This window comes from Notolabrus celidotus, chromosome 4 (genome assembly GCF_009762535.1).
Source record: "Notolabrus celidotus isolate fNotCel1 chromosome 4, fNotCel1.pri, whole genome shotgun sequence".
Lineage (NCBI taxonomy): Eukaryota > Metazoa > Chordata > Actinopteri > Labriformes > Labridae > Notolabrus > Notolabrus celidotus.
The window spans coordinates 10,287,222-10,300,296 of record NC_048275.1 but is presented as its reverse complement, the minus strand read 5'-3'; the positions used below and the strand labels follow the sequence as shown (position 1 = coordinate 10,300,296).

The 13,075-nt window shown below is 41.3% G+C and overlaps 1 protein-coding gene across 1 annotated transcript in view; it reads right to left on the bottom strand.

Annotated features, from left to right (window-relative positions):
• antxr1d (ANTXR cell adhesion molecule 1d) overlaps window positions 1-13,075 on the bottom strand; it is a 32,605-nt gene that overhangs the window by 13,266 nt on the left and 6,264 nt on the right. The window contains exons 2-11 of the mRNA XM_034681094.1: window positions 11,681-11,752; window positions 11,523-11,594; window positions 11,021-11,102; window positions 10,495-10,525; window positions 10,337-10,410; window positions 7,956-8,024; window positions 7,777-7,857; window positions 7,595-7,655; window positions 3,425-3,523; window positions 2,931-3,000 (exon numbers count right to left, since the gene is read on the bottom strand). Of these exons, the coding sequence (XP_034536985.1) occupies window positions 2,931-3,000; window positions 3,425-3,523; window positions 7,595-7,655; window positions 7,777-7,857; window positions 7,956-8,024; window positions 10,337-10,410; window positions 10,495-10,525; window positions 11,021-11,102; window positions 11,523-11,594; window positions 11,681-11,752 (711 nt within the window). The remainder of the gene's footprint in view (window positions 1-2,930; window positions 3,001-3,424; window positions 3,524-7,594; window positions 7,656-7,776; window positions 7,858-7,955; window positions 8,025-10,336; window positions 10,411-10,494; window positions 10,526-11,020; window positions 11,103-11,522; window positions 11,595-11,680; window positions 11,753-13,075) is intronic.

Here is a 13,075-nt window from a genome sequence, read left to right as displayed (position 1 = left end):
AGTCAACACAGATTTGTGTGACGGGGGCGTCAATGACTTCATTACATGTGATAAGACTCGGGTGGAGCAGGAGGTGAGTGAGGGATTTAGGGAACGGGGTGAAGAGGTGGTGCTGGGAGCTGGAGTCCCCGTAAACCACATGTACAGACTTTATGACCCCAAAACAGGAACCAGTGCCCCTATAATGAGATCTGACATGTAAAAATGAATGGAAGGGCTGTGACTTCACATTTTTATTTTCTATTACTGATCAAGTTTCCAAAATAAAATAAAATTGTATTTATTAATTCTCTCTTTTTCTAATCGTCTAGACTTTTATCAAATGTTTTTATTTCCCATCTTTATGTTCCTCGTGAAGCACGTGGGCTGCATACTTGTACATATAACACATGCTGTATAATACATTTTGGTAGGGTTAAGTTGAGTATGAAGTATGAGTAATTTTTGATATTTATTTACAGGTAACTCAATGACACAGACAGATGCTGTGTTAATGGAACTACTGTTGAGCTTTGAGCTTCATTCTTTAACTTAAAATAAGCAACACCCCAAAACAGTTCTTCACACAAGGTCAACTTACACCATCATAACTCAACTGAACGATGAACGTCTTGAGATGGAGCTGAAACCCTCAGAATAATCAAACAAGTAATGCTTGAATTTTTGGGGATGATTTTGTCAGTCTTGACTTTGATTCGGTTTTGGGCATTTTATTATCTTATCAACAGGATAAGACAGTGGATAGAGTTTGAAACAGGAGAGAGAGAGAGAGAGAGAGAGAGAGAGAGAGAGAGAGAGAGAGAGAGAGAGAGAGAGAGAGAGTGGTGAATGATGTTCAGTAAGGTGCTGCAGGTAGGATCTGCTTCCAGGACTTCAGTCTCTGCACTTGTCGGTCTCAGCAGATGTGTGTCTAACATGAATGTGGTTCTGCTCAAGGTCTCTGCCTGTTAAAAGGAAGCTTCTCCTTACCACTGTAACTTGCTAAATGCTCTGCTCATGGAGTGCCTTTGGCCTAGCAGTCTAAGCGTGCGCCCCACATACAGAGGCTACAGCCCTCGTCGCAGAGGTTGCAGGTTCAATTCCAGCCTTGACCATTTACTGTATGTCTTTCCCCTTTCTCTACTCCCCACATTTCCTGTCTCCAGCTTTCCTGTCCATTAAAGGCAAAAATGCCCAAAATATAACTTAGTAAAAAAAAAAAAAGGGCTCTGCTCATGGTGGATTAAGATGAGGCAACACTGAGTCCTGTCTGTAAGATGGGACTGGATCTTATCCTGTCTGGATGTTGGGATGCTGCTCTGTTTGTGAAGCGTATTCAGGTAATATTTGTTGTGATTTGGTGCTGTATCAATAAAGAATGATTGATTGATTGACATGGAGCACACAATTTAACCAAATAGCCAAGCTCACGCCCTGTTTATTTCTTGAAAGTGTGTTTTGTTTTATTTCCTCTTCCTCTGTAAAAAAAAATTAAAATTTAGAAAAAGAAAATCTTGAATAATGTAACACCAAAGATTTCCTCAGATATCACGTTTGTCTGTCTAAACACAGTCAATTACCAGTAATAAAGACATAAATATCCACATTTGAGAGTTTTGCATGTTACGTGGCTCAAACTAAACTATGATGTGTGTGAACAGCTTTAATTACCGCTGGTGAACTTCTGATAATCCTCACTGTAAGACAGACATTTTTGCTGAGAGGACTTAATCCTCCAGACAAAACACAAAGGATGAAAGTTGTACGTTCCTCACACTCAGCAACCCTCTGCCTGTCTGACATGTTTCCACATTTATCTGCATGTTGGGGCACCACAGCCCCCAGAACTCATCAGCCAGCTGCTGGTCTCCTCTCTGGGCCCTTCAGCCATTCACAGCTGACTTCCTCTTTAGTACCATCAGGCTGTCAGGCATTGCTGACTCTGCTTTAATGGACTTCTGTTGCATGTGAGGACGTCTCCTGTGGGCACTGTTTCAACGTGTAATGATGCTCCAGGTTCTTGGAGATGCAGCCTGGACCGAGATGAAGCCTCTCTGGCAACAGCTTCGACAGGGGGCAGATTTAAGTATGGGTATTATCTGGACTGTGGATTGTTGTCATTGAGTCAATCCTATAAGTCATATCTGTGTGAGTAACAATTAAAATTCCATGTGTTACTTGTGTTATGATACATGTGAGTGAAATACGATGTATGTGACAAAGTTAGATCTTCCTGCTGCCACAGTGGGAAAACAAAATGTTTCTTTTCCCGTCTCTTCCCCATCAAGGCAGTACTTTTCACTGGCGGACAGGACAAGCTCAAATCACACCCGAAATCTGAGTGACAGCAACAAGACAGATGATGACTGGGAGGTGTCTGAGGCCGCGGGCTGGAGTGTATAATTATGCACAAGACTGCAGGCAGCAGGGACGGGGAGGCTGCCGGTCCTTCTTCAGTTCTCTCCAAGCTCAACCCACAGCATTGCTCTGTCTTCCCCGCAAGAAACTCCTGCTCCGAACCTACCACCAGCAAAACCAGAAGCCCTCAGAGGAAACTTAACACTGCCCCGCAGACTCAGCTCACACTTTCACTCTCCCAAAGTGTCAGACCGAGATTGGGATAAATCACACACCAGCAAATACACACAAACACGGTCGCAGAGTCCTCTCCAGCGTGGCTGTCATTAAGTCGTGTTCCTGGGCTCTACTCCTGTTGTCCCCTTGTGATTGGTGTCTGGCTTCGTTAGCTGTGACAAACACTGATTGATCACAGACACTCAATGACTTTGGCCCTAATTTGTTCAAGGACAGCAGTCTTCTGTGTCCACACAAAACTTGCGTGCAGCTGCTAAATATATGAGCTCAGAGTGTTAGAGCTGAACACAGGAGGTTGGACGTTTGAGAAAAGTGTGGGGATAAAAAGAGGACAGGAGCTGAAAGAAATGTCTTACCTTCCAACCTCCTCTATGACGGGAGCAGGACAGAGCAGGAGGGTGTCATGTATTTCAGCTGGTCTCTCATCTACACAGGGGAAGACAAAGTCAGTCTTGATGCAGAAAAAATGTTAACATCTGCAGCCTGAAAACAGTTCCCACATTCTTCTTAAAAACACAAGCCAAACCAGAATCCAATAATGCTTTAAAGTGTAAGCATTCATGTATAACAGCAATTAGCTATAATGGGAAGCATACAAAGAACATTTAACCATCACAATTCAGTGCTCTGCTCTGAACTGATGGTAATTTTTGATTTGCATGAACTTTCCAGAAATATATATTCTCCAGAAGCAGGACATGCAAGAGTGCCACACTCGATCCATCAGGGCCCACTGTGATCTTTAGCAATGTTGCCTTTGATATTAACTTTAATATGAATTATCGTTTTTTAACCCCTGCTCTTGAGAGTGTTTTCTGAACACCCACTCGTGTCCATTTGCAAGACTTACCCACAGAGTGTGTATCATTCAGCTTGAAGCTGCAGAGGACCTGGTCGGTGTTTCTTGCATGCAGGAACCCATTGCCTCTCACCACCACCTGGAAACTCTCTAAAAAAAGAATGCAGACTCCATCAGTAATGGCATCGAAATTCATGCATAATGTGATAAAACATATTTTTTTTGCATTGATGTGTTCCAGAGGATTCAAATTGGTCTTCTGTTTTAGTTTAAAGTCGAACATTTCTTAAGCACCACCACGGTGAGTGCTGAAGGCGATTCTTTCCCCTGATGTGCTCAACTTAAGCAGCAGAAACTTGTGCATGCCTCATTACTGCTTGTTTATATCTGTGTGCTTGTGCGTGTATGTGTGGAAAGGCCATAACAAGCTCCAATGGTGCTAATGCTTAAAGTGCTGCTATTCACAAATGTGTGCTGTGCAGTAGCCAGGAGGTGTGTGCGTATTTGTGTGTGCGTATGTGCATGTCTTTGACCTTTAGTGTCCCCCAGGCACTGTTAAAGCGCACTGACAGAGGCTTGCCAGCATATGCTAGAGTGTCTATGTGGCTGCTACCCAGCATATGTTAGAGAGCGGGAAAAAAAAACACTTGCTTAAAAAACATGCCTGCAGGGCTGACAACAGCAGAGCACTGTCAAAGTAGGTCTGACCTTACCTATGGCACCATTAACACATGTCTGTGTCTGTATGCAGATGTGTATCTGAAGAATGACTGTATGTGTGCGCTGACTGTGTGTATTTTCTGAGGAGTGTGTAAGCATCTGCAAGTCTTCAGCATGTGCATGCATGACTGTGTGCGTATGTGTGCGCTCTCTCTGGACTCTGCTCTGAGATTTCCTCTAGCACTTAACTGGCTAAGGGAGCATCAGCCACACCTTTAACATTTAAAGCTCCAGCGTGAAGATCACTGGATAAAAACATCAGCGGGTGTGGGTGTATTTGTGACAGTGTTTCTTTAAAGGTCAGACAGGCTACTATGAAAAGCCATAAATACAGATACACCCTCAGACAGAGCAGAGTGAAGGAAAACAGATCACATTTTTTTCTGCAAATCTCTACATATTTACAGATGCTGCAAAAATATTTTAGAGAGCATATTTGCTGTTGGAGGAGACCCAGGAGGGGGAAGTTGATGTGCAAAACAGAGATAAATTGAAATAAATCTCTCTATGTCCATGATTATATTTCATACTTTGGGAATATGAGGGGTGTCAGATAGAAAGAGGGCACACTCAGGAAGGTAAAACCTGTGCACACAGCTGCCACTCTATCTGCATGACTGCCTGCATGCTTATTTACAGACATTCAATGACTTGCAACTTGTCAGTACTGCTCATGTCTTTCCCTCAGCTAGATCCAGATTGAACATGCACACACACACACACACACACACACACACACACACACACACACACACACACACACACACACACACACACACACACACACACACACACACACACACACACATGCAAACCTACACTATCTGATTAACCACATGCCTTTTTAACAGTTCCTTACTGTCATCACGCTATTTGTCTTCTCCTGAATCCTGCCCTAATTCTACTGTAAGGCAACCGCAAAAATCCAGACAATAAATCAGGACTATTTGTTATGTTATTATACAACTTGTATTGTATTTATTTTCACATAAACTGATGGTTAATGTGGTTTTTAATGTTTCAGTACAATGAGAAACTTAATTAGAGGACTTAAAACTCATTATTCCTCATGCTGAGGGCCTTGGCTGCTTTGGTGGTCATGCCACTTCCCACATTGTTAGCAACAAAGAGCAGGAGCTGCTGTTTGACGAGGCATATGTGCAATGACTTAGTGACAGCACATGTCAGATTTAACTCCATGAGGATCAATTTGCCAACATTATCAATAGTTTGGAGTAGAGAATTGACACAGACATAATAGAAAATGTACAAATGTACACTAATGTGCACTGAATAATAATTACATGTCACATCACAGTGAAATATCTAACAGTTTAAACATGAAATCCTGACTCATCTTAAAGATTTAAGAACAAAAATGTGATCTAAAATAAAAAGTCAAACACTCATATTGTTGATTTTTTGTTCATGATAACTTCATCCTTGGTATGATATCAATCTAAACATCTCTACACACATCCTGACATACTAACACACACACACACACTGAGGCCTGATGGGCTGAAAGGTCAGTGCTGTCAGACACATGGTGGTCAGAGACTGGTGGTGCCCCGCTGACATGAACAACACATATGCTGCGGCCCTCGCCTGTGCGCTTTCTGCCTGCCTCTGTGGCCACATGTCTATTTACATCTACACCTGAACGCTTGACAAGGATTACATTTGTACAAATGTGTGTCTCTGTGTTTATTATGTGTGTGTGTGTGTGTGTGTGTGTGTGTGTGTGTGTGTGTGTGTGTGTGTGTGTGTGTGTGTGTGTGTGTGTGCGTGCGTGCGTGCGTGTGTGTGTGTGTGTGTGTGTGTGTGTGTGTGTGTGTGTGTGTGTGTAAAAATGGGGTACGGCTTGTCCGAACAGCGGCTCTTCAATCACGTTAGTGCGACGGGACAGTGAAGGGCAGGGAGGGGCGAAGGAGGACGGGACACCGGGGAGGAAAGGGTCAGGCGTTAATGAAAGCAGCAATCTCTGCTGTCATGTTAAATCTAAGGCCCAACTCTCACCGTGCTCTCAGTGTGTGTGTGTGTGTGTGTGTGTGTGTGTGTGTCTTTGTGTGTGTGTGTGTGTGTGTGTGTGTGAAGGGAATCAGTGCTGTCATGTCAGATAGTGTGGCCCAACGTTCACTGTCCAGTCTGATGGCCTGTTTGCAGGCAGCCCGGTCTGGTCACTTCACATCAGTGTGAGGGACGTGTGTGTACATGCGCTGGGAGATGTGTGTGTGTGTGCTGAATAAAGAACATCCTAACGTGTGTGTGTGTTGGTAGAGCAGTACTGCGTGTGTCTACACACAGGCAGAGAGAAAGACAGGGAAACAGACTGTCACTTTACCTATGCAATGTGTCAGAGTCTGTAATATGTAAATGCATCAGAGGGAACAGAAGTGTGGAGATGTTGCATCAAACCTCTGGGGGATCTTTTCCACAGCCTTGGATTTAAACACACAAGCTACAGTTATTTGTTTCTATTGCTAACCACTGACTTTAAACCACATTGTATTGCAAGAACAACCTTTGCATAAGGGACAAAATGCCAGTTATTTGTCAAAGATACAATTTAAATATATTTAAAGCACCACATGTGAGTGTTGGACATCTAAAATGTTATTTATACACATTGTGTCTCAGATCTAAAGCCCTTTTTTGCATATTCTCAGCATGTTGTAATCTTTGCTTTCATTAATTAGGCCAGGTCAACTCCTGGTTTAAGTGGGTCCTTGGTTTCTTAGTTCACTGACCATTAGACTGCTCATCAATCGAATTATGAATGAAGCTGTTGGAGGATATTTGAGCACACGTCGAGTGACACACACTCAGACTAGAGACTGTAATTATCACATCACCACAACCTTGATTCTTTAGTATTCCTTCCTCATTTTTATGCTTTCAGTGCATCATTTTCATCAGTCTCCTCTCCTCTCCTCCCTCCATTTCCTCTCTTGCCCTTCACATCCCATAATGGATGCTAATCTCCACTGGTTGTCCTGGTAGCATGGCTGCAAATGCACTCTGTTAAGTGAGTCCTAATAAGGTCATGTCAAAGCTCATCCATCCTGCCGGCTACACATAAAAGCTCTCTCTCATCATCCCTCTTCTCCTTTTTTTTTACTTCCTGAAACTGCTGACCAGAAGAAAAAGAGGAGCTGCACATGGTAGAAGAGAAGCAGCCTGAATGGCTGTTTAACATATATGATGTGGCAAACTAGGCCAGAGAAGCAGCCATGCTTAAAGATTCACGGCTAATTCCTCTGACCAACACCCGCCCCCCCTTCTCCTCCTTTTTGCACACACGCTGTGCTGAAGCGGCTATGCTAATTTCCCCCGGCCGTGAATGACAATACGCTCTCTGTCACTCCACAGTCATAAGCGTCCATGCGATTACTCAACATCATGTTCCACTCCAGAGGCTTTAGATGACTGTCATCTGACACAATCCTGCACTGTGATTGCCCAATGACTTAACAAGGAGGGGAACCGCACACCGCTTACCTCCTGCACACACGCTGGACGGTTCTGCTGCAAGAATCTCAATGCAGGACTTCTTGATAATCTGAGGGTCAGAGGAAAAGATAGATTAAACATTCACAAAACAATTCAATAAAGATCATGCCATTTCTTTTTCATACTGTGTTTCTGTGTGTGTATATACATATGGTATGTTTGTGTCATACCGAGTCAATGATCCCCCTGAGGGCTTGGAAGCCTCCCCATACTGGAAACACATGCTCCACAGTGTCTGCAATGGTTGCAAGCTAAAAGAAAACACAGAAAGATATTTAGAAATGTGATATACATATTTTTGTATCATTATGAATTTTGCATATCATATAAAATCCTTCTGTGATCCTACCTGAGTCTGGTTGAACTCTTTCACCCCTACACAGTAAACAATGGCCCCCATGGACCTGGCCCTCTGTGCCTGCAATAAAAGAATAAAACAAAATAAAGCAAAATGCAGTCAGCTTTAACAACTGGAAGACTTGTGCAATCAAGGAAACACTCCCCAAAAACACATCTTATTTTGGCAGTCCAAACACATTAAACAGGAGACAGGTCACATGATGCATAGCTCTTTGGAGAAATAAAACATTTGAATCTTAAACTTTTTAAAGTAATTTGAGAGAATCAACAGTGAGGCCAAGTCTTTTGATGCCAAATTCTGCATGCATCGATCAAAACAGGGCTGTGATTTTGCCTTATAAACATTTAGAGCTAAAAAATATATTAAATGAGGATTAATGGACTGGATTCAACGGTATCAAGCTCCCAGACTGAAAGGTAACTCCTGTAACATTTTTGTTTCATTATTGCCTCTTCTGTTTTTCCCTCACATTTGCTATGAACTAGTGTAGTTTCTTCATATGTTTATTTCACTGAACTTTTGAAGCTCTTTGATTAAAAACTGTATTAGAGTGACCTATGGTAAAATACGGACTGGATTTTGGGACTACCCATAACAGTGTTTTTCTTGTATTCATCTGTTCCACTCGAAGTGACAGCAAATCAAATTTATATTCTTATTGTGCTGTACTGTTTCTTCTTGAAAAGACTTTCTTTTAGGTTAGTATTTCATAGTTTTAGGACACATGGAGTCTTGTATAGGCCTGCTCTAGGCCTTTGTGGGTTGACTATTTGACATAATGCTTACTCCCAAATTCCAAAGTAGGACCTGATGAAAGTGTTGTCTACTAATCTTACCCTGGTAACCCTGTCCATTTTAGAATTAATTTTAAGATTGTAATGTTTGTTTTTAAGTCACTAAATGGTCTGGCACCTCAGTACATCTCTGACCTCATACACATGGGGTCACGAGGGATGACTTTTTCAGTGGTAGCTCCTAAACTGTGGAATGAGATACCCACCCAAGTGAAAATGGCCCCCACCCTGGATACTTTTAGATCACGTCTTAAAACTCATTCTTACTCCTTGGCTTTTGATACAGCATGACAGTTTGAGTTGGTCTCTGTTTGTCTTTTAATTTACTGTATTTTAAATTGTACTATTATTTATTTCTACTGTTTGCATTTGTTGTGCAGCACTTTGGTAACCTTGTTGTTTTTAAAATGTGCTATATAAATGAAATGGATTGGATTGGAATGGTAGTTTATTGGATCAATGTTTGATCTTGAATGCAGCTTCCCAATTTACTGGCCATCAACAGCTTCCTATAACCTGTAAATATGATCAACACTAAGACTATAGGCTTATCTGGCTGTCCTCCCAGAGATCTGATTCTTAAACCTGGGTGAAAGGCTTGTTTTGATCTTTGTTTGTACATGGATCATGTGTTGCCTTTTTTTATTTGCACTGCCTCTGTCTTTGTGCTTCTCTCAGACTTAAAGTAAGCCAGATGAAAATGGTATGTTTTATGTTCCTCATGAGGAGCACATATGATGTACATATTGTAGACAGAAACAAATGTAATGTCGGCCTGTTCTGAATTAATATGAGTTTGATGTTTCTGATTCCTTTGCTTTGTGAAAGAGGAACCTTGATATAAGAATCACTGCATCAACGAAAACATATGTATCATTAGGTTGTAGCCAGAAAAACAACATTTGGACTTAACATGTTTTGAAAGGCGAGTATCTCTGTTGGAAACTAAACTCCAAACACTGAAATGGTCTTCACTGCTTTGGGGAAAGGTGGTCTGCAGTTAATTTGCATGCCTCTTGATGTTAAGACTTATAGCTATATCAGAAAATAAGATGCTACACTACTGATGGCTTCATGTGATGACATGCTCTAGACACACATCTGTTCTCTCTTATTATATATTTATTTATTCAGTAACTGTTGTTTACAAGTGAAATAGTTAGCTTACGTGTCGGATGTCTGTATAAGACTCTGAGATGAAGAGTTTATTCAGATCGTTTATTAGACTGGGATTCAAGGGAAGAGCAATTTGCTCTGTTCTTGTTTACCGCAACAACAAGCAGTGTTCAAAAAGAGAGTAGTATATTCTGATGTTGTCATGAAAGAGTAAACAAAGAGGCATTTATGAGGACAGCAAAGTAGTTTGTTCCTGTTTCCAACAGCGTTTTAAAACAACATCCACAGACTCCGTTGGCTGAAAGTCACCAGTTATCCGGGTCGCTCAATGATTCTGAACACCAGGAGCCAGTCAAAACCTCATTTTATTTAAAAAACCACAAAGAAATTTAAAGTTAACTAGACCCATCTTTTTGTCATTGTTTGCAAGCATTAAATCTGATTGATGAAACATCTTACCTCTCTCTGAGCGGTGTCAAACTGCCACTCGTTCAGCTCTCCATCGGTCAGAGCGATGATAACACTGGCTGTCCCTGCAGAACACAAAACCTTTACTCCTCTCTAATAATTGACTACATGTTGGTTTATGTGATTAACTACTTGACAGAGTATCTCACCATGCTTCTCTTGATGTATCTGTGCGTTAGCCTGCGAACACAAACAAGACATTAGAGAAATGTCTCATCAATTCAGTTAGAAGACAAAATGTTTACGTTTACAGACGGCACTGGGTTAAAATATGTTCAGATTACTGCCAAGCCAGGTCACAGTCTTCTTTTTATGAGGCTTAGTTAGTGTTAGCATCTTTCTTTTGGTCTTGTTTACAATTTTGAACTTGGAACTCATCTGAAATGTTGTAAAATTTTAACCACCAAAACATGTTTCTGATTGAAAAAGGAAAATGAAACCACATGGCAGAGTGACTTAATTTCACAGTGCCTCATTACGTTTGCTCAGAAAGCTCTGCAGTTTCAAGAATGGCCAAATCACATGATCTGAGGCACTCCTTGTACGCTTCCTCTTGCCATTGTTCTGGCTGTTTTATCCTGAGTAAATATTGGAGTAAAATCTGGCGCTGAATACTGAGCTTGAGTGATTTACGATGGATTTACACATGAGTTAGGTCTTCAGTGTCTGTCTTACCATCTCCAGCCCTAAGTTCATAAACGTGTCTCCTCCAGGGATCACTCGACTCAGAGCCCTTAAGCCTCCATCAATGGCCTCTCTGCAGGATAAACAGACACAGAAGCTGATCAAATACACAGGAAAAAGAGCCGCTGCTTTTCTGGAAACACATTGAGAAATATTCCCAGAACAGTAGATAGAAAGAAGGAGGTAGAGAGGGGTTTGAGTTGGAGAGTAATTGTGTGGCTGAAGTTGTATTCAAGCCAATCCTTTTACAGTAAAATGTGTCCCAAGGAGACTGAATGGACTGTTTTGTATTATTTGATTAGTTAAAGCTGGATATCATTTGTGATCAATTCAATTTGAAGCAGCAAGAAAGTCTGGTCAGAAAATCCTTGTTTCCAGGAGTTTGTAAAACTAAAGAATAACACAACCAGAGAGGAAGTGTTAAGTGTTAGAGAAGAGGGTCCAGACAGAGGGGGGAGTGACCGCTCAGGTGTTTCTCAGCTGTGGGTCTCACCTGTTTTCAGTCAGTTTCATGATGATCGTCCCTCGTGTGGAGAAGACAATGAAGGACATTCGCAGCATGGGGCTGCAAACACACATTTGTTTCACGTTAACAACAAACAGAAAGAAAAAAACAGTCACATTCTTGAAGGATTAATCATGCTTTTTTACCTGATAAACTTCTCCGCCAGCTGCTGCACAAAGGAGTAAATCTCTATCCAGTGATGCTTCACACTTCCAGATCTGAAAAACAAAACAAACACAACCTTGTAAGGATAGAATGTGATGTTTCAACAGATGAATGATTATCCTCTGCTGCAGCCAATACCATTATTTTTATTGAACACAAGATTTCAAATGAAAATAGCCAACAGTCTCAGGGGTTATTCATGCATAATAAAGATTGTTTTCCACACAGGTTAAAATCAAATCCAAATGTGTGAAGCTATTGCAGTTTACACCCTCCGTTGTGTTTCTCTAAAGATCAAGTACCGGTTAGTGCCACATTTTGGTCCATATGAACATTGCTCAACAACATGGTGATAAATGAACATGAAAATTCTTTAGAAGATGAGGGTCCTCTACGGATTAAGGTTCTCTTTTGAGTCTCCTAACTTTGGATCTACTTCCAACACGAGGTCGACGTTGTGGTTTTAAGATTTCAGGCCTGTCAGATGTTTTTTTCAATAAAATCTTTCATATTTTACAAAATGTTTCACGTATAATTTAGTGGAAAAACTCTGACATATGTTATAGTAATATATGACTCATGACCTCTAAAGCCAACCGATCACCTTTACCTGTACTTGTGTGTTCTGTGATGATCTGCCCAGCTTGGGTTACCATGAACTTAGTAAACTAATACTTTCTTACTGTACTTAAGTAGAGTTTTCAGGGCACTTTTCACATTTTTGTGTCTGTTACCATAATTACAGATTAATCTTAGTTTGTGTCATTGTGTGCCACCCCAAATGGATGGGACAGTAACACACAGAAAAGATGATTCATCCCAGTATCCAACATTGCAAATCACACACTTCAAAAATAGCATGACAACAACATCAGAGCCAAGCAAGATGTAAAAAAATATAAATATATAACAAAGGGAATCTGCAATGTACAGAAGAGGCATCTAGAGACTTAGTGGTAGACAGGGAAGATATGGATGGAAAGTGAAGCTGTGAACATTGAGGACGTCTTTGGAGTCGATTCAGAGCAACAAGACATTCACCATCCAACTGATTTCTAAAGAAAAGTCTAAGTTCATTAATTTTTAGAATACAGTATTCTAATTTTATGTTATTATCATCTATAGGCTCTTACATCCTGACATTTCAAGTCAAGATACTCACACCCCTATTACGTCTCATCTGCAGTGTGTAATGCACAGAGGCGGGATGGTGGGGTGAAGTTGTTCCACCTCTGTTCCTATTTCAAAGGTAGTACCAGAGGCGTAATTTGGGGATGTGTAATGGCTGAGCCTGCAGGGAGATAGCATTGTGTATGTATGTGTGTGTATCTGGAGCTACTGCTGTGTGTTTGTACACCGGGCCTCTTGCTTCCACA